The 22,474-nt window shown below is 37.5% G+C and overlaps 1 protein-coding gene across 4 annotated transcripts in view; it reads left to right on the top strand.

The window, feature by feature from the left end:
* The window catches only part of WAPL (WAPL cohesin release factor), a 74,741-nt gene that overhangs the window by 5,344 nt on the left and 46,923 nt on the right, over positions 1–22,474 (top strand). For all 4 annotated transcript variants that reach the window (XM_064513742.1, XM_064513744.1, XM_064513743.1 and 1 more), the window contains exon 3: positions 18,177–19,226. In XM_064513742.1, coding sequence (XP_064369812.1) covers positions 18,177–19,226 — 1,050 coding nt within the window. The remainder of the gene's footprint in view (positions 1–18,176; positions 19,227–22,474) is intronic.

The following is a 22,474-nucleotide window of genomic DNA, read 5'->3' as shown; positions in this document are numbered from 1 at the left end:
CCCCTATTTTTGCTGTTGAAATAATTTTTATTTTTTATAGGGTTTCTGCAGTTTATTTGTAAGTATGTTTTGATAAGTTTGAATTCAATTTTAATGAGATGTTGAAGAGATTTCTTCTCTGATATTTATGAGGAGATGAAACAGTAATGAGTTTTGTTGACTATTGATGAGCGAGTGCAGCAGAGGGGGTGTTAGAATGAAATGTTTTCCGTGTAGGAGAGCCTAGTTAGAGAAGTTTTTTTCCTTTTGGAAGACAAAATATTTGAGTCTTTTGGGAAAAAATAACTTCGGGAGATAATGTGATTAGAGCTCTAAAAATTCATAATGCATGAAAGGCCGGGAGGAACTGACTGCAGCAGTTTCGTTGCTGCTTCCTGGTTCTGGTATTGTGGAATATAATAAAATAGAATATTTAGAAGAGGAAATACTTCTTCATTTGATGCCTATTTAAATTCTAGAACTCCTTTCAAGAAAATACTATGTATACCATAAATATATATGGTCTCAAAAAAGGAAACTGATAAATCTTGGTGGATGAGTCCACCAGTGGCTGTTGAATATAATGGTGGTCTGGATGTAGATCAGGAAGTTGCTTAAACAACAGTTTACTGAAGGAATATTGTTCTTTCATGCTTTCTCCAAGTGCTTCCTACTGATTGCATATAAGTCAGAAATAGAATGATGGACAAGGTGGATCTTGACCTGATGATGCCATGCTTTCTGAATTTATTGTAATGAACAGCTTGCACCTAGTCCAGTGAAGATTAAAAACCCACTTCATCATTTTGTTCTTCAGAAGTCAAATTAAATAGACTGAATCTGTGTAACATCCCTAGGAGAGGGGGGCATTAAGGGTAAGAGAACCAAGAGTATAGTTTTAGTGATAGTGTTTATTTTGGACATTTAGTATAACTGAAACTTAGATAGGTTAAGCAGCTATTGTGCTTGTAGGTAGACTTATCCCAAGTAAATAAAAATGTTCTCTGGAAATGTCAGTCAGAAGATTGAGCAATTAGAGATAGTAGTACAGCTACCCAGCATAAAGTTAAGTACTTCAAAGGCTTCCTTGTTACACTGACCATTAAGTAAAATTTGAGGGTATAAGGCTATCTTTCAGAACTGGAGGGAGGTAATCTTATTGATTTGGGGGGGATGGGGGAGACAGAGATTGTTTACTATCATTCAGATTCTTCTTCCCCAGTTTGTTTCTTATTGTGTGGTTTCCTAAGGTAAAGTGTACCCTTGCTTTGCTGGTAACTATTCTCGCTTTCCTGGTCGCGCTTTACCTCGGCCATATTCAACCAGGTTTGTATAAAGGGCATATAGATCCTTGAGCTAGCAAGTTCTACTATTTCTAAAAAAAGTAAGCAGATAGATAGAAGAATATTAATATTCCTCGTGTGAGAGATACTTTGATGTGAGGTCAACCTTTATGTGAGTAAACCCAAATACAAGGCTTTATCTCTAAATACAGGAAACCAGGCAATATTACTACTGATGTTCACAGAGGTGACTGCTAACTTATTTTAAGTGCAATTTGCTAGTCCTCGTGCTGCTGCTGAGTAGTTCTTGCATAATTTAGGTTTCAGGACTTCCTGATAGCATGTATAATTGTTGTGCCCTAATCCTTAACCTAAGATAAGGTGAAAAGTATGACTTTGCAGCTCTGACTTTGCCCATAGCCATACTATCTAGTCCACTAATTTTGCTCCAAATTATTATCCTGCCTCGGTGTTAATTTCTTTAAACCTTAAAATCAAGGTGATGCAACTTCAGTTAATTTTAACTTATGTTTGGTATTAAAAAGATAACCCTTTTTTGGTTAAGTTGTGCTGCCTTGTCATGCAATTGAGGATTTGTCTTTTATTTAAAATGGTATGGTTTACTGGTCTTTTATATATATAGCCTTCAGCTAGTACTCATAATGATCAAATTTTAAAGGCTTTGAGAAGCTCTTAACATGGAAAACCTCTCATCATCTTACCCTAATATTGCTTGTTCGAGACTTAATACTGTCTGAAATATGTCCTTGAGTAATTCTGAGGTAATTTAGAGATAGGAGTTCAGGTAACTCAGAAATAGTAACAGAGTTTTAGGTATTAATGGTTACTATTAGATTACAGATTTTGTCAAAGTAGAAAAATTTGATAGCTAAAGAGTAAGTTGCCTCATCTGAAAATCGTTAAACTAGTAATTCATACCAAGCAAAAATGCAGAAGTTTAGTAGCTGGAAGGTAACATTTTTGAGAGAGAGGCTTGTATTGGGATTAGATGGGAAACCGCAGAGCAATAATTATTGTTTTTTCTGAAACACCTTGTTTTAAAAAAAGTGTTCGTCTCATTCTGTAAGGCACATACCCAAGTAAGATTTGACACTAAATCCATATGCACACAAGCTTTAATAGAAAAAAACACAGCCTTGCAGTGGTAATTGTAAGGTGCTAGTTTTAAAAAGTTTTCTAATAACTTTTTGTTAAAATATTAACTTTAGCTTGTGTGTTGAAATTAACATAGTACTTTTTTTTCAGTTGAAAATTAAAATGAAAGCTTCATGCACTTTAAAAAAAAGTATGGAATTTTGTAAGTATTAGTTTATAGGTATATTTCCATTTGGATACCTGTAATTTCCTTACTCTTGCAACTTCAATTTAAGGTAGTACTACTACCTTAGTATTTCTGGCATTCTTAAATAGCTTGCGTTTCAACTACAGATACAGAGATGCTTGGATACATATCCCCTGCCATCTTTTTCTTATGTACCCTAACGCTAAGTTGTGTAACTGTCATCACTGGAGGTTTTACTCTCAAGATGTCAACCGCAGTTCATCGCAGATGGCACTCGGGTCAAGGGACAGTCTTAAAAGTGCTAGGAAGATGTCTTTGGAGTGCACAGCTTGCGTTCCTGTTCGTGGAGTACGTAATAATATGACTTAATGAATACGTGATATTAAAGTAAATAATACTTTTAGCTGAGAAGGGTTTTAATTGAGTATGTATTGCTTTAAATCTATCTGATTTGAAGCCTATGAGCTTTATTTCTTGAACACAATAATATTTTGTTTACTGTGGAGAAATAGAAAATAGGATGGCCTAAAGCATCATTTCAAAGCAAAGAGAAGTGTAGGAATGGTATCCACTTCTGTGTTGTGGTGGTAATTATTACAGATTTTGGTGCTGTTGTCTAGGCAGTGTCTTTTGAGCGCTTTTAAGACTAAGAGGACAGATTGCACATAAAATGCAAGTTTCACAAATACTTTTTGCCTAACATTTAAAATTATTTGTGAAAATAGCTGTTCTGCATACTGTCACTTGTTATTATGTACAAGTATTCAAACAAGTCTTTGTTCTGCAAGTGCTTTGGCTCTTGACTGTGTAAGGAAACATTTGGCTGTTGTCTGCTGTTCAGTTATGAACTGTTCTGAGAGATTTGGCAAAGATAAGTGGTTAAGAAATGCTGTGTTTTTAGGTAGTTCTGGGGCTTGTGCATGTATCAGTAGCAGGTCAAAATGGCAGATGCAGTCCTGCTTAATAAATTGTCTTATGCAATGCAGGAATGAGGTATACAACTGTGCTTAACTGCTTCATGACCCAGCATCCAGAATATAGTTGCTCAGAAAGAGTACTGAGTGAACTGAGTAATTCACAGAAAATGGTTGCTCTGAAAAGGAGATAGTTCGAGTCATCAGGTCTGTTCCCTATAAACTCTCCTGATAGTACCCTAGTGAATGTTTGCAAAGTCTCTGTGTCCTGATTACGTGGGTGGGGGAGCCCTATCTTTAGAGTTAAGTTTCAACTTCTCAAATGAAAGTTTGCTACCACTTCATAATTTAATTTGGCAACAAGATTTGCTAGAGTCTTCATTTCAAATTGTTTTAGAGCTTCTAGTTTGTGTTTAGCAGTGACATGGACGTTTAAGATCGTAGTTAGAGTAATTTTGGTAATTTTGTCTGTCTTCCTTTGCAGAGTTGTTTAGTACAACTCATTTACCTCTTGAAGAAGAATTTCAGTTTAGTTCATGTTCTGTCCAGAAATGGGGCAAAAAGTTGGGAGGAACTGAATGAGGTCTGTGGACTTGGCTGTCCAGGAGACAGCTGGCAGCAACCATGATTAAAAAGAACTGCAGCTGTGCTCTAGCTGTCTCAGAGCATTAAGAAACTGATAGCAGGGAAGGGGAAAGGTCTGCCAGAAACTCTATGCCTGTAGGATTTCAGTATTATGAGGTTTATTTAGATGGCAGTTGTGTTGGCTATCTTGGTAGTTGGGGGTTATCCACGAGTCGTATTTTCTTTTCCTGCTTTTGTTAAGTCTCCCTCTTCTTAAGATGTCCTGTCTTGCCATGCACACAGAATTTTCTTGCTATGTGGTTAGCCCAAGTTCAGACTACTATGATGCTTCTCAATTCTGCTGTGGCATTACTCAGATAGTTCTTTGAAGATTCTTTTTATTTTATTTTATTTTTTATTCCTTGGAGACCATTCAAAAGTCTGAAAGGTCTAAAATACAGTTTAAATATAAATATTTATGCTGGTTTGCTAAAATAGCAGTACAGGAGAGAATAATATTTTTTTGAGGGGGGGGGGAATCTTCTCATTTCTGCAACAGTTTTCTAGCATGAGGGAAGTGCACACCATACCATAAAAAAAAACGCAAACTTTTCATCACTAAATCTAGCATAAAACTTTCTGAATTATTCTAAGTCTTGTGAAGAAGTTTTATTAGTGAAGTGTTTTTATGTCTGCATATAGAGCTTATGAAACTCTTCATTTGCAATCTGTAACTTACCTTTCTCAAACATTAGTGAAATTCTCAATCCTTTTTCAGAATTTACACTTTAAGAATCATTCTTTCTACATGGACTTGTACAATGGACAGTTAATTTTTAAAAAGTCAGACTTTTGACTGCTTTCTAGTTTCTCATGTTTAAAAAGTTGAAATAACTTTGCATTCAAAACAATTGTTCTATGCTTTTAGAAGAAAAAACACCCTGGTGTTAACCTTTCAAGTTGGCCAAAATATGCAGAGAAGTAGAAAACAGTTGGTAAGGAAACAATTTCACGTTCAAGCTGCAGAGATCTTATCAAATGCATGGAAAAGAAATTTTTTCTAAAGTTCAAACTATTAGTTGATATTTTTGTTTAGGAACCTTTATGTTTTAAAAACAAACAATCGGGGAAAAAAAAACAGACTTATTCAGTACAGGATTTCAACATACATATTTAGGAACAGTGCCTGAATTCACACTGACTTAGAAGTCAAAGGAAAAGTTTGTTTCAACTGTTATTAATGCTAATATATTATAATGAGGCTTTATTACTTTTGTCAGAAGGGCTCACGTTGCTGAAATAGGTGAAGACAAGCCTTTTTGCCTTGTACTAGCCCCTTGCATTGCCTGTCACGCTTTGTCTTGTTTTCCCTTCAAGGAGGAGGTCAGCTGGCTTCCTGGATCAGCTTTCTCCCGCTGCTCTAAGCAAGCGATGCCATTCTGAGCTACTAGTGAGGGATAATGTGTCTGTTCTGCTGGGCTTTTGGTCAGGGGTGAACACGTGATAAAGTTAGTTGAGTCTCTGAAACATCTTGCTTCATGCAGTGTACCAACTCTTCTGACAGCTGGATTTGATGTTGCACAAGTTCTCGCCTCTTCAGGACCGTTTTAGTTCTTATTTCTGACCAATAAGTAGTCTTACTTACGGTGTTGGTTAGAGTTTTTTCACAGCTTAATTGCTGTAAGACCAAAAATAGTTTTTTTTGTGTAGGAAGGGTTTTTTTAAGTAATAGCAATAAAAACTACAATTTCTCCTTTATTTGAGAAAGTTGTGGACTTTCCATGTAAATTGGGCGTGGGCATTGATAACATGCTATGTACTTTTTTGGATTTTTAGATAAAATACTGTAGAGTCATATTAAAAGTTGGATTGTTATGCATGTAGATAGATACAGATGGGAGGCAATCAGTTTAAAAAAAATCATATGGTGGTCTTGGAAGTATATGCTTGCTAGAAGAAAACCAAACTTTAACTTAAACTTTTGAGATGGTGTAGAAGAATTTCTAAAGCAAGATCAGAAAGAGGAGTGGAAGAGGAATGACAGGTTTTTTTTAAGCTGTGGAAGATGGGCTAGTAAGACCATAGGTGCAAGCTGGACAAAAATACATATCTGGGGAAGAAAAAGGATCAAAGTACAAGAGGTCATTTAGGGCAAGACACAGACCTTTAATTTGATAGAAATTAAGAGACTGGATATGGGTGATGACAAGCAACCTAGGATAATTTTTAGCTGTGTTTTAAATGGAGGAGGAAGTGGCTTTAGTAATGAAGGAGTAAATTAATAATTTGGGGGTTGGCTTTTTTTCCCCCCAAAATTTGCTGGGAAGGCAGTTGTGCTAAATGCAGCACTCCATGGAGTTTGGCCAGGCAAGTATGTGTGGGTTGGTGTGAAGGTGCTGTTGAGATCTGCAGTGACATAAGATATGATGAAAGATCAGTGACTAGGCAGAATATCTAACAGTTGTTAGCTAAAGCAGATAAGGGAGGAAAGCAGCTAGACCATTACCTGCAGAAGTTTCTCACACCAGTGAAAACTGCTTGGGATAAAAGCAAGTGATTAGATCTGTGAATGTTTTGTGCACAAAGAGGGGAAGTGATCCTATCAGCCTGCACCTGTATATAAGACTTCTATTTCAGTTCATGTATAAGGATTTAAAAAAACCAAAAGTTATGTTCTGGCTGACAGAGGCTATCATGTTTGTGTCAGCATAAGACAGCCTTTCAGAATGCCTGCTGATTGCACATTTTCCTGGTGGAAAAAAGTCTACGAGTGACTACTCTTTATGGCTTAAACAGAAGTCCAAGGTGAGAAACACTCTTGCAGAGTGGAGCCATGGCTTGGTGGGGTGTCATATTAACAACAGTTCACATTCTCAAAAGCGGTAGAGAGGTTAACCCAAATCTACCCACGTTAACCTGCTGATTCATGACAGCATGTAATAAAGTATCTGTATTTTGCTTCTGAATTTCTATTATGTGATGATTTTTTTTAAAATAAATTTTTGGCCAAAAGTGTGACATAATGCTGAAGTGTAGTTATACTTTGATAAATGAGAGAAAAACTGTTGGCTATGCAGTGACTAATGGATTCACAGATACCAGCACAGGTTATGTGCAGCTCCATAGAGATTAATCTGTTAGGTTCATGGAATTAAAATAATGGCTTATTACAGATGTTGAAAACCGCATTACCAGAATGAAAGGCTGCATTGTTACCTAGTAATCTAGGTGACTGGAAAAAGAAAAGGTGCTTTCTATCTCAGAAGTTACATATTTAGAAGAATAGCTGTGCTAGCTGAAATGGAAAGATGTAATGGAATAGAGAACTCATTTCATACATAATCTTGCTAAATAATAAATTCAGGCTTTCCATATAGATTACCTCAGAATTTTGATATTCAGGGTGCCAGAAAGGGAACAAGAAAAGCAAACTTTTATTCAGGAAAATGGTTTCATGATGGCAGTGTATTAAATCTCATCACTTTAGAGTTTTCTATGGAATTCTTTTGCAAAAGAAGATACAGCTTAACATCTACCAAGAAGCAAACAGTGTCTCTCCAACCTGCATGGGGTGGGAACTCATTTTCTTTCAAAGAGAATAAAGAACCAGAATTGCTTAAAAATGTGTAACCATAACTATGGATGTGGTGGATTTATAGCTTTAGCTATTTTACTGATTGTCAACCATGAAACTGATCTTGAGAGTAATCTTCTGCAACTCTCATGCTTTTTATCTCCTGTTTATGCCTGCTAACAGGCAACACTTTTCCAGATATTATATATGGCAGTGGATAGTGACAGATCTAGGGATGAATTCTGACCACTCCTTAGAACTGTATATTTTATATCCATAAGCCTTTTCTATATTTCCCAGCTGTTTAATTGTAAGCAGAAAATGGAGTGAAGGAGTTTAGTCTGTAACCTTTTCTCCTTACCAACTGGAGCATTTGGTTTCCAGTATAGAGCAGAAGAGGAAAGACTATAATGAAATTAATTTCCTCATTAGGAGAAGAGAATGGCTTCTCTACAGTTGGTCAGTTTGCTGGTTTTCTGTCCAAACCAGAGAAGACACTGTGGGTGTCTTGTTCCGTTCTCTTCCCGGAAGTAAAGAATGTGGTAACAGGCACCCGGTAAAGATTCCTCTTCCCCTTTAGCTTGGTCAGCTTCAAGGTGTAGGGTAAAGCAGTACAGGTTTGTGCTCTGGAAGGTTGGTGGTAGTATGACAGGGCTGTACCAAATGGTTCTGGCTGTTCTGGAACAGCAGCCACAGCCATCGCTCATAATGAGCTTACAGACTGTTCCCCACACAGGCATCCAGTAATCCAGTGTCGGTGGCCTGTTCCTCCGCTGTACCCTGTTAATGTATGCACCCTCAAGAGCTGCAGGTGTGTGAAAGTTCTGGATACTGATTTTGTATCTTTTTGTTACCTTCTTTTTCTTACTTTAACATCTGTCTTGGTACTCCGTTGTCACTAGGTTAGGTTGAATCTCTATTTCAAGAAGAATGAGGAATGAAGAGGAAAAGAGGAATGTGGAGCTAGCATCGTGCTACCTACCTGCCTGTTCTTTTAAAGATTTCATTGCCTATGAATAACTTTATATAGGTGTTCTTAATGAGTTCTGTGGATTTCTGTGGTTAATGCTAAAAGAAACCACATCTTAGTAGGTGTGTTTCTTATGTATAATAATCTAATTATGTTCCTTTTAGTACTAAAATGGAGGCTTCTACAGCTAGTTACACAGAAATTAAGGTGCCTAAGCTCTTGTTCAGCATGACCCAGAGAGGGCAACAGGTCTTTCAGGTGTAACTTAGAGCATACTTTGGTTAGCGTTTGTCAAGAACTGCTAGAAGTAAGAGAAAACTAAGCTGGAGTTTAAGTGGTAGTCCCACTAACTTGATACTGAAAAGTCTTCCATGTGTAAATAGAAGAAACAAGCATTTACTTTACATATGTGTCTGACTTCTTAGCATAACCAGGCTTACATAGTCTGTCCTTCTATTCTCTCCACCTTTCTAGTAATTTTTGTATTTATTAGCCGGTTTCAGTCAAATCATGAACGGCAAGGAGAGATTTCAAAGATGATAACTTATTTCAAATTTTATGAAAAATGGTAGAGGAAAAACAGATTTGAATTGGTTCATCTGTTCCTGTACCTTCTTCTCCCCCCCCCCCCCCCCATGCCCCTAAGGAAAATGCAGTTATGACTTGGTTCCTAATCCATTTTAAAAGGCAGCAGCAAGCTGGCTAGCCAGCACATGTTGCTGCACATGATCTGCTGCATGCACCATCTCCTGCCCAGTCAAACAGGTTGGTGTTGAGGAGGTTGTGGGGGGCGGTGTTTGAGCTGTGGGGCAACGAGCTCAGTTTGTTCTGTGAGCCTTGAACCTGTTAGGAGCAGAAATTGACATTAAGGAAAAACATTCTCACAGACCAAGAGACTGGTCTATGCTCAAAGTAACTTTTAAATAGCAAATAAGGTATTAAATCTCTACCTCTGACTTATTGACAGAAGAATGCAGTGTTCATCTTTAGACAGCTGGTGTTTCACCAGAGATGCTTTGGTTTTTATAGAGCTGAGATTGATGTTTTCAGACTCTTAGAATCAAGCAACTTAGTCCTGTAATGTAAATGGAAGTGTGGAATTGGGACTGGCATGGGGCACCTTTTTGTTGATGGTTGGTTTGGACTATGACGTTTTTGCCAAGAGTGCTAGATTTTCCGAAGATATTTTCCACTGACTTTTAGTATTCCATGCTGAGATATGTCATACCCTAAGGAACAGATTGTAAAGCTGCTAACTCTTGAGGCTTCTTTAATTGATGGAAAGAATGTTATCTTTTCTCCAAAATTCAATATTTCATCTTTAAGTAAGAAGGCCCTGTCAGACTTCCAAACTGCTCTGAGAACTGGGAAGAACTTTTCTTTTTTTTTTTTTTTTTAAGCTTCCCTGTTCTCCATTAACCCACATACTACTAACTGCTTGTAGGTCCTGCCTAGAGTAGGTTTTGAGTAAGTTTGAATTAGTGGAGTCTCATGCTAGGTGATCAGCCAATCCTATCAGTATAGTTTCATTACTGTAAATATTTGAATATGTCACCAGAGATGATACTGATGAGAAGGAAAAAACCAAAGTTTTGAACTGTCTGAAACATTCTCATAAGCATCTGTGAAAGTGTCTGTGCAAAAAGATCGGTAGCTTTAGTTTGACAAAATGGAACAACTGTGGCAAGTTTTGTAACAAAGCCTGGAAATGCTTCAAGCTTCTGGGACCCTGTGGCAAGCGGAGAGAAAGTCTAATGATTTCCCTCATGCACACATACCTTCTCCTCCCTCCTCCCCAAATACTTTTAGATAACTTCTACTATTCTGTTTCCCCTTTCTAAATTGCCAGAAGGAAAGCTTTGTGCTCCTTGCTTGTTGGACTGTTCCTCGTTCTAGGCACCTTAGCCAGGCTGCTCCAGACTCTGCTGGGCTGTCACAGCTGTCGGTACTGAAGCTGGCTTTTGCCTGGTCTGTTCCTTGTGGTCTCTTGTTGTTTACTGCTAGCTCCTGGGACCACACTCACTTGTCTTGCCAAAGAACAGCTTTATTCTTCCGGATGTTGGTCAGTGGATGTCACAACTTGCTATCAGTTACACCAATAACTACTTATGTTTACCTTTCATTTTCAGAGGTGAGAAAGAAATAATGTGTGTTGCCCACTACTCTGAACAGTGGGGGCTATTCCAAGTTCAGCTTTAGAAGTACTCAGATTTTTGCGATTTTAAAACCTCTACGCATTTGTCTCTGTTTTGTTGCTGTTTTTATATACGATACATAACATAAAATGACTAGAGTCACTTAGCCAATTATAAAGATAACTGGTCAGCTGGTCTTCATGTTGGTTCTCTTAGCAATTTCTTTTTCTTTTTCCATCATGAGCTTCAGAAGTGAATTTCCTGAGCTACGTGAAAGGAGAGACTGCTTCGGTTCCTCTCTCTCTTCCCCCCCCCCCCCCCGTCGCCTGCCTGCACTGGAAAAAGGCTTGCATTAGGATCAGTAGTCCTGCTTAAGCATTCCAGCATGGTTTTTGCTGTAGAAAGACTATTGGATTTCACATTTTGTTCTTTAAGACAATATATAACTAAAAATTCATAGTAAGAAGCACACTGGAAGTTGTCTTTCAACCCTCAGTTAATAATTTTGTTTCCTTGCAACGTTCAGGATAAAACAAACTTACTCTGTGGATGACCTACAATTAAAAAGACCCCAAAAAACAAAAAAAACCCCTGTTCTTTCTCCTCTGATAGCAGTTTCTGAAAGCCTGCAATTTTATGAGATGTTTCACTATCTCAACAAGATTGTCATTATATGGGGCCTTTTATTACCATGATCGAGCTAAACGTTTGGGGATGGGGAAGTGCTCCTTCCTTTTTTCTATGTAACACCATGGAGGGGTAATGCTTCTGAGGGCTATTTGGGAAAGCACTTTCAGGCAGACAGTTTCTTCAGAAGAAAAATTTTTAAACCAAGAATGAGATGTATTGTGGGTGCTTAATGAAAAAATAAGGTTGAAATCTGAGACATCTTCAAGTCAAGACTATCAGGAATGTCCCACTGAAGGAGGTGGATATTATATCGTCTAAAGGAAATACATCTAAAAAAAATTTTTTTTAAGTCTTTGAAAAGAAAAAAAAGTCTATAATTGTCTTCTCCCTTTGTATATGATGCTAAAAAAGAAAGGGCAATAAATAGTTCCCCTACAGTTATATTATGGTAGCCCCGGGGCATGTTAAATATATGAAACAGTATTTGTTGCATCTATCTAAAAAGTGACTACTTATATTAAGTAAGCATTGGGGGGGGGGGGGAAGTATGAACAGAATATTCATTTTGTATCCAGTTCATCTAAATAACACCAGGAGTCCACATGCATTTCTTTTTAATGTTTGAAGAGTTTATTACTAGAAAAGCAGTGGGATTTCGAGAATTCAGTTACATTTCTGCTGAACTTTCTCATGAATCTAGAAGAATATAAACCATTGCTTTATGTAACTTGAGTATCTTGCAGTGTATGAACTTTAATTTTTGTCTCTAATGGTCATCTTACAAAGCTGACCAGGAGAATAATCATCGTAATTACTTTAATATAGCTTTTGTGAAGTTTGGTTGAGCACATCGGTTTGCAAGAAAACACCCCATAATGTATTTATTGGGAAGGAGGAGGAAAAGTTTCACTTTTTTAATTCATCAGCAATTCTTAAGACATCTCTAGCTTGTTATTGACATAAACTAGAGCATAAAATAAAGCAAGAGGTGTGTGTATATCTGTGGATGTTTTTCTCTTAGCCGTCATGTTTAATTTGCCTGCCAGTCATTTAGATTGATTCTCTCATAATCTGGTAATTAGGTTCTAGAGGTTTAAACAGAGCAAACAAATCATGCTTACTACAGAAGACTCTTATGGTTCTTAGGTATATTGTGCTAATAACGGGGGGGGGGGGGAAAGGCTCTAGTGGATTATATAGTTATATGATATTGCTGATTTGAAATTACTTGGGAGATTTCACCTGGTTTTGGAGCCCCAGAAGAGCCTCATTGCAGTTGAAATGGGGAGGAGAAATTACATGACTCTTTTGTGCTACAGAAGTCTAATCATTCATAAATAGTTGATCTTGTGTTTTCTTTGTGCTTTCTGTATCAGTAAGTAAAACTACATTTTACATCTTTCCTGGATTCTTGCTAGCTTCAGCTGTAATTGTTATTACGTATGTATATAGTGGTTTTTTTAATCAAGGTTACTGGAATCACTGATGCTGTACATATGTACATCTTTGGGCAGTTGAGTGACTTGCAGTAATATCTGCTATAGAAGCTTCAATTTGTTGACTACTGTTGACCCATTGATGAAATGAAAGCAATAGTTTGAGAAAGTATTTTTTTTAAATGTCACCGCGTAGTTTTCCACTCGTGCGTAGTTTTCCACTCGTGCATTATGATGATCCAGTTTTAAAGTCAAACTTTCTATCTTGTGTACAGGAAATAGTTTACCAGTAAAATTTTCCAGCAGCCTTGCTTGCCTATTAGAGATGAACAACTTCTCCCTAATGCTGTTATTAAGACTTTTGAAGTACCTGGGGTGGGTGTTTTTACAGTTCCAGTGTCTCATAGGCCCAAAATGAATGTGTGGGTTATTTTAGCCGCCAGTTGTGTGCAGTTTTTTAAGAGTGACTTTACATGCTATGTTTAATTACTGTCTCAGTGTGAGAGAGAGAAGTAAGTGGCATGTTTTGCTGACACTTGTTTGATCTTTTCAGAGTCAGAAATCAAAATTCTAACATACAAATGCACATATTAAAAAAAAAAAAAGTGCATATACTTAGTCAGACAACAAAAGTCTTACTGTGGTATACAGGAAGAGCAGTTATGATGTGTATGTAGTTATTAAGATCACTTTTTGGAAATATTTTAAATATAGTCTTTGTTCCGAGCCCAAAATCAGGAAAACCATTTGATGGGGATAGAATGGATTTGTTATGTATTAGTCAGCTCAGTTGAGCAGACAAACTGATTTTGCTATCTTATAAATGAAGAGAAACATGAGAAATTCAAGTCTGGAGGGGCTAGATGTTTGCTGCAACTCAGTCTGATAGGGGTGTACAATTACACAGACGTACTCATGCTTTGAATTACCTGTGGACTTTTTTGTAGTTCTCTTAGAAGGAGGCTGTGGGGACTGGCACTGAGGAGTTAACAGCTAGCTCAGCTCAGAAATTCTGTGCTTGGGACTGCCGGGAGCAGTGGCAGGAGGAGAACAGCAGGCAGACTGGCTAAGTGTGAAATGTGGAGGTGAGAGTGGAGCCACATTGTGAAGAAAAAATTTACTAACGTCAGTGCAGCAAGTACAGAAAAATTGAAATGGAGAAAATAGATGTGAAGAAGTATGTACTTGTCATAACACATCTCTCAACTGATGCTTTAGTTCTTCCAAATGAGGCCGCTGCAATAAGCAAGTAGAATGTTTTGTTCCCATAATAGGTTAAAGAATACTGGCTGAGACTTCATTGCTCGCTCAGTCTTAGAAATATTGGGCTAATTTTAGCCCATTCTAAAATATTCTAGTACAATTTGTAGAATAACTTTTCAGTGTATGTAACTACAATATAAACATGAATGTTTTCAGTAAAAGTGAATTTTAGTTATTTGTTGTTTGGACTAATTATTACTTAATTATTTAATTAAAATATTTAATGCATGTTAAAATTCTTCTTTAAAAAAAAAAAAAGAAATGCTGGCGTGTTCTTGTACTTTTCTTGCAAAGACCTGGTAGATATCAGCTTTAGCTTTTAATTAATGATTAACTTCCTGGCAAAGAGCTGAAAAAGTAAAATGGTTTCAACTGCTAAATAGTGCTCTAGAACTGATGACTCTGCAATGCATTTAAGTTTGCAAACAGAAGATTGCAGGGAGTATAGTTTAGATGAGGTAATCTTAAGTGAAAGAAATAAAGATATACACACTCCTGAATAATATTGCTTTTAAGTATTTAAAATATTGAATATTTTATTTGAATTTGAAAAGATTGTGCATGAACATATGTGTTATAGCGTAGTAATGCTTTTTGTTGTGTGGTAGTAGCACTGTGTAAAGAAAAAAAAAAAGAAAAGAAACCTTTTCAGAGTAGTCGATTAGATTTTTTTGGAGACATGTTTCTTGATAATTTTTTCCATTAACTTTTTTTTGTCAATGATACTTGGGTATATGAGAGAATTTATATAATATATATATAATAAATAAAAATAGTTGTATTCATTTGGCCTCTTCAGTCTGTTTTCCAGAGTTAGTATGTTCTTCATCTTTTGTGCTTGAGAGTACAGATCAAAGCAGAGACAATGATGATTCAAGCTAAGACAATGCAACATTAAATTTCAGCTTTCTTCATCTCAAGTTCCTGAATTATTTGGCTGTTGCGGCGTTGTGTGCATGTACACATGTAGCCCATTCCTTCCCAAGGAAGATGATGATATTTGATTTCATCCTGTTACGAAATGTGACTTTTTAAAATCCCAAACTTCCCTGGGATTGGAAATCTGTTCCGTTTCCAGATATGCACACTGAAACTTCTTCCTAACAGTTCAGTAAAGAAAAAGAAACGTTTAGACAGACATCCATATTTTAAATGTATGTATTTGAAATGTTGTGTAGACTTCACTAATTCAAGTAAATATGCACTCAGTTATGGAACAGTGGCTACAAAATAAGGCATGTTTTAGTGCAAAAGTTATAAAAATTAAATTTTGTGAATTTAATTTGCTGCTTTTCCTGCCTAAGTACTATGATAATCTTTGGTAGCAAAATAATATTAAACATTTGGGTAAAAGAACGTATTGTACACTATCAAACTGTCTTTGATTATGGAAAAATTAATTTTGTTTGGGCCCCTTGGATTATCACTAACATTATCAAATTAAAATGGGAATAACAAAGTTTCTCTTATTACATGTTGATGCCAAAACAAAGATTAATCAAGATGCCATCATGGAGATGGCTAGGACTGATGTTCTTCAGGGAAATTAATACTGCAATTTATTTATTTTGTGTAGAGCTTTTTTATTTCTGACTATTTAAACTTCTACAACAGACCTCAAGGTCAGCAAATTCATGTCCTGAGTCTCTCTCTCTCTTTCCCTCCCTCTCTCATGAATTTTTCTCCCGTAAAATCTTGTTCCATACAGTCCATTAGGGATGTGTGAGTTGAGTATTTTAAGTGTGTTGAATTTTACTAGAGGCATAGCAAATGGTTAGCTGGAAACTGGGCTGGCTTTATGATGTGGGTTATTTTAGATTTTTGACAGACCTATGTTATCACGGAATTTGGAAGTGTTGAGAACAGTTTTCAAATAGGTGATATCACCAAAGTTTAAAGCAGTGCCATTTTTGGGGGAACTGAGTTCTGCTTGTGGATGCTTTGTTCTCTTCCTCTACTGTTCTCTGTACTCCAGTTACTCTGGTCTACTTGCTCTTTTCAGATTTTGATCAAAATCCTTAATTAAATCAAGACAGGTGAATTTCTGGCTTAGAAGTGAGGAGCTGTTTAAATGTTCGCTATGTAGCCAAGTCTAGGTTTTGTGCTGTTCATAGAAGATGGTTGTTGGTGGGGTAGCATTGGGTAGCGCAGTCTGTTCACGTGTGCTGCAGCGCTACTTTACACTTGTTCTGAGCGCTGTTAGCTGCAGAATGGAAAATGCCGTTCTTGGCGTGGTCCTGAGAGTTACGAAAGGCCGTTGCAACCTCAGGGCATTTTAATGTTACTTGCATCAGAACTAAACTCTCTCTGTGAGTGAACATATGCTGCAAAACAAAACGTGCCTCTGGTGCAAGGTAGAGGTGGGGCAGAGGAGCCTTTCAGGAGCTGTCTGTTATTTATGCTTGGAGGTTCCTTGGACACTTCCTTTTTGCCCTGCTAGTTGTTCTCGGGAGTCCTTATCCTGCACCCAGGACCTCACTATTTCACTTGCAGCACAGACTCGGAATCAGAAGAGCTTGCTGAAATTTTTGCTTGAAATAAACATGTTACAAATGAAATAACAGGAGGCACTTAAACACGGTGGGAAGGATAACTGCAGGGAAATAGGCTATAGATAAAACCATGCTTTGGCTGGAACCTCTTGATGGCATTCTAACAAGTGGCATGAACAGAGGAATTCGGTCCCTTCAGGGCAGACAGAGATCCTGCTTATGCTCGTGGTGTCCTAATAATAATTTTTAGATTAAAAACAGCACTAGAGCAGACTGGGATTATCAGACATAGTTCTCTGCAGTTGTAGAAAGCGTCATAAGAGATGTCTAATCCAGCAGGGTTCACAAAACATCAACTGTTCAGGCACAATGAAGCAGTTTTAGAATCCATATTAAAACACACAAGAAACAAAGAAGCCTTTCTGTAAACTGCCACAGGAAGCAAGACCAACCAAGGGCTGGTTGGAAAATTTCTATGGGAATTTCCAGAAAATTTCTATGATCCTAGGAAGTGGCCTGTGTACAACCCAGCAGAGAAGAAGTGATCTCACTTAGGGAAGATTCCTTTCTGGGCTTAAGCTTGCTCATGTTTAACTCAAAAATGTGATCAATGGGTATTTTGATAATAGAGAGAATCCTAGCCCTAGCCATGGCCTGTGATGCTTCAGAAGAAGGCACTTGTTTTTCTGGTCCTCCTCCTTCATCAGCTGCGTTTAGTCAGGAAGGATGGAAGAGAGGACGTTTTTTGCTGACCGTCTGCAAGTACGAGAATACCCTGAAGTACACAACTAACAAATATTAAGTATGGCTCCATAGGTAACCCTGGAGGAGTTGAATTATTAATCAATTCTTTCAGCCCTTTCTTGGGGATAATACTAAATCAGATGCTATAGAACTTACATTGCAAAGCTTTAATTTGCAACTCTCTTGTAATTTCAGTAGTTTGATTTAAACAAGGATTTTGTTGTTGTTGTTAGCTTGTTCATTCTGGAGCAAGGGCAGTTGCTGTTTCTTGAGGTCGGTGTGCCCCCCCCCCCCCCCAAAAAAAGAAAAAAAAATGCATAGGGGAGATGAATTCTTTTTTTGCAGTGAATGTTTAACTAAGAATAAAATGACACTCATATCCTGCATACAGGAAGGAAAATAATTTTTTTCTAACTAGAAAATGCTGTAGAATCACTCTTTACCCCTAATTGTTGTTCATGTCACTTGTGTGTGAAACACTGAGTGCTGTTTTGACTTTTTTGAATATTTTGTTGCAGACTTTTCTCCTTTTATGTAGGTTGTATAGATAAATAACTGGTTGTGTTTAGGATTTACCATTTAGTTTTCTTTTCATGATTAATATGTTTTCAAAGTGACACTTATTTCAAGATGACATATTTCTGCTATTGATGGTAGGAAGATTTTATTACAGGAAAAATTTTAAACTGGAAGGCTGAGAAAGTGTATCGGTATAAATTGGGAGAATAAGGACCCCTTTGGGAGAATAAGGACCCCTTTAGTGTGCTCTGTCATTGAGCAGTGAGTATTTCCTGCGTTATGTTATGACTTCCTAAAGTTGTCTGTAAGGGTGATCGTGATTTCCCCCCCCCCCCAATGCTTTTTCAGTAATGTTTGTCTTTTGTTGTAGATAAAATGCAGAACTATAATGAAGATAATGAGAAGAACAGTCATTTCATCTGTGAGAATGCTGAAGACAGCAGCAAAACCAATGCTGAAACTACAGACGTTTCTGGATACAACATTGAAGCCAAGGACTTGCCTGATTCTTGGGACTCCCATATCGGGAAAGCAGCAGACTCTCCATCAGAAACATCTCAGACTAAGGGGCCATTAAGAACTCACTTGTACGAATGGGAGGATGAAACTGAAGACACCAGAACTGGAGAGTATATATTAGATTTTGACAATGAACATCTCTCAGAGATGAAGAGCAAGGATGAGGAGTATGACAAAGAAGATACTGAAAATCCAAAGGAAGCCATTAGTGAAGAACTTGTGCAAACTATTCCTAGGCCAAGCAACTGTAGGACATATTGTAGATCCAACAAAGCAAAACCGCAGGGGGCAACAAATTTTGACAAGCTAATGGATGGCACTAGTCAGTCTTTATCCAAAGCAAACAATGAGTCAAATAATGATGGTCTGAACCCAGCAAGAAAAGTTTCTTTAAGTAGTGGGACCAGTTTTAGAGGGACGGTTGGACGGACTAGAGACTACACTGTTCTACATCCATCGTGCTTATCAGTTTGTAATGTCACCATACAGGATACCATGGAACGAATTGATGAGTTTACCACGGCGGCCCCTACTGACTTGGGAGAAGCTGGACGTTTAAGAAGGAAAGCAGACATTGCTACTACAAAAACTGCAACCAGATTTCGACCAAGCAATACCAAATCCAAAAAGGATGTCAAATTAGAGTTTTTCGGGTTTGATGATCAAGATGAGGGAGGGGGAGATGAAGGCGCCTCTAGAAGTTCTGGAAGTTCCAATTACAAAATTAAGTACTTCGGGTTTGATGACTTGAGTGAAAGTGAGGATGAAGATGAAGAGTGGCAGTTAGCAGAAAGGAAAGCTAATAAAAAACGAAGCAGAACTGCGCCATCTTCCTCGCTACAGTCAACCTCTGAGGGCAATGAAAACTGTTCGCAGGATAGCCAGCTCAGTACTAATGCAGGTAAGCAGAACTCTTCTGGGATACATATTTAAAATTTTTATTTAGTTGATATTTATATTTTGTTCTTTTTGCCTAAGAGTTTGTTGATCAATATCACTGATTTGGAAATCTAAAAGCTAACTCTGCTTGTTTCTGCTGTGGTCTTGTCTGGTGTTCTGTAGTTGTCTTGAAAAATACTTTATACCCCTTGATCTCATGCCACAGGTAGAGAGTTTTCTTTTTGAAAATAAGATTCTTCCCTTTTGTCATGTTGGGTATACAGTAGCTCTCCCTAGAAGGCAGAGGTCTTTCTCCAGAAGCTGCACATCAACCCACAATTATTGAGCTGCGTGCAAACATTTTTGGTTGAAATTCTACAATTTGTATTAGAGAAATTTCTATTTAAAAGTCACTTATAGGGTTGAAATATTTATATCTTTCATTCTGCGCTGTTGAACATGTTTGTAAATAGATTGGAACTTTCTCCAGTTCCATCTTAGCTGACAATGCTGGGTGCAAGGGGGAGAGGCTGCTGGGATCCTGGAAACACCAATGAGCCACTCATACTTCCTTCCAGTGATGACTGGCTTTCTGCACATTGAATCACTTTTGCCTCCAGTTTTCAGCAGCAAAGCTGGTATTTCCATCTTCTATGTGGGTTAAACATATAATTATTTAGACAGTATTTGATGAGCAAGTTCTGGTGTATGAGTGCTTTTGAAAAATTAGGCTGTCTCTTGATGGTCTGTGGGTCCCATATAATGAATTTGATTGAGGTCAAGGTGTTTCGTTAGCAAAGAAGGAATGACTTTGAAGGGTTTCTTTCAGCTTTTCCTTCTTGAAGAATTTTAATACTAAAGACCCATATATGTAGGAATAAGTATTTCAGATCACTTCTAGGGAGCCTTTTGACCTTCTACTCTGAATCATGAAGCTGCAGAGGAGTTTTTATCCAATTGCTGAAGTTACTGTAATCTTAAGACTTTGGCAAGAAGTGTTTCATTGCAGTGAGGAGAGGGGAGGTTTCAACTGTAGCCTTGTAAACACTGGAAAGCTGTTTTTCCTTCAAATAGCTTCTGCTACTATAATCAAGAAATAACGCTTCCTAGGAAGAATGTTCATGTCTGCTGTTCTAGTAGGAGCTTTCCCTAAAAAACAGAATTGTCTGTTAGACCTTTTAGTCAAAGGTCTATTTGCTGTGTTTTTGGTGAGTTTTAAAAAGACCAAGTTGATACCAATTTTATGTGGGAAGATTCTGTTTTAAACAACAAACTTGCATTTGTTCTCAGAACTTTTTAGTTCTGGCGAGATGCTTGAATACCAGTTTCTCTGGAAAAAGGGTTTCTCTTACAGGGCTGCCTCTGCAGTGTCCCATCCATGCTGCTCTCTGACTAGTCTGCCTTTGTTCAGACCTTCATTCCAAGGGAAAAAATCCCTTAGACAATTAATGCAGCTGAGATGCTAATCCATCAAGTAATCCTTTCAGCTGCTGTTCTCTGGAGTCTGAAAATATCTACAGTTTGTATTCAACACTACGTTCACCAAAGAGCTAATTATACTCTTAGGTATCACAGAATTCTGTGAAATGTTTTCCTAAGAGATTCCCATGGCACAGGTAGATGTAAATTTGTGTTTTTGTTAGTTTCTTAAATGTAGTTACCCAGTTCTCATTGAGAGCTGGCTCTCAGTATCCCCTTGGAAATACAGTTTTCCTTTTATTTTTGTATCTCCTTTGCTCACTTGGTTCCTGTTTTGTGACATTGTACCTGGGTGAGATTCGACTTGCATTCTTTTTCTGAAAATCCAGTGGCGACTTGAAGTTTACTCCTGACTCATCTCACAGTCTCTAGTTCAATCTGTGTAGTACACATCATAAAGATGGGGAGTCATCATGATGTTGCCCTAAAATTTGTAAGCCTGTTCGGTGCATTTTTTTGTTGTCTTCTCTCAGACCTTTCACAGTCTTGAGTATCATGACAGCTCAGACCATCCCTGTTAAAGTCCTTAAGTATAGTGATGAATTATTCTTAGTCTCTGAGAATTTAACAGAGACTTTTGGATCTAAACCTGAAGTTGGGGTGAAAGTGTATGACACTGCTGTGAGGCATCTCCTTTACATACTGAAGAAAAGCCACTTCTGCATCCATGGAAAATGCAGATGTTGGATACAGACTTCAGAAAAAGCTTTGAGAACATCTTGCCAAATAACTTTTTTTCCCAAAATTACAAACAGTGTTGAAAGATGATAATTCTAGCCCAGTTAATCTTGCATTATTCTTTTTAGTACTAATGAGTAGACCTACAGATAAAAATCCAGTGTATCAATTCCAAGTTGACAAGTTAGGTACCAGATTACCTCTCTGGTTTCCAGCCCTGGAAGTTATTAGGCAAATTTGTTGTTGCTTTCCTATTTTAGTTTATAGGAACACTATTGGCCGTGTGGATTTATTCCCTTGGTGGTAATCTGTATCTCACTTCAGATTTTCACAGAATTTAAGTTGTTTTTTCTCCCCTGAGGAATTACCAATTAATGAAGAGATTGTAAAACAAGTCAGTGTTGGTGTGGCTGACTAATGCCAGTAGCTCAAAGGATAAGACGACTGGATGGTTTCAAAGTCTTTGTGTTTAAAATATCTCCATGAGAAGATGTGGACAAGCAACCATGCATTTTTGTTTAGTTAATGATGAGAAGGTAGGATCACCCAAAGAACATAACTCAATGAATTTTATGTCCCCCTGTAAAAACTGATGGACAGAGTAATGTATTGAGATATGGTTAGTAAAGATCATTCAAAGGACTTGAAGGCATGGCGTATGCTTTCCAGAGCTCAAAGCTGTTGAGGCTTTTTCATCTTTGAAGCTTTAGTGATACAATCTCCTATGTTATTTTATCAATATGGGAGAAAAATCTTTCCTATGTACTGCAAACGTAAGAATCTCAGGCCCTTTGAAATGTCCCATGTGGTTTACTGAAGTGCAAAGCGTCCTGTTAACTCCAAATATCAGCAGGCATGAATTCTGGAAGGAATTTTTTAGTAGAAGAGGTAGAATAAGAAAAAGTAAGTTTCTGAGTAGTGGGGGTTTTCTTTATGTATTTATTCTAGTTTTCTTTAGTTTTGGGCTGTCTTTCCCTGGACTGTCTTCTGCGGTGTTTGATAGGCTTGCCTGCTGAAGTCTTTGTGAAGATGCTCCAGCCATTACATTCCTAGACCGTTTTCATAGACTTTTTTTTTTAATGGAGACACTTCATAACTTTTTATGAGCCTTGA

Source organism: Dromaius novaehollandiae, chromosome 6 (genome assembly GCF_036370855.1).
Source record: "Dromaius novaehollandiae isolate bDroNov1 chromosome 6, bDroNov1.hap1, whole genome shotgun sequence".
Lineage (NCBI taxonomy): Eukaryota > Metazoa > Chordata > Aves > Casuariiformes > Dromaiidae > Dromaius > Dromaius novaehollandiae.
This window is presented reverse-complemented; position numbering and strand designations above follow the sequence as displayed.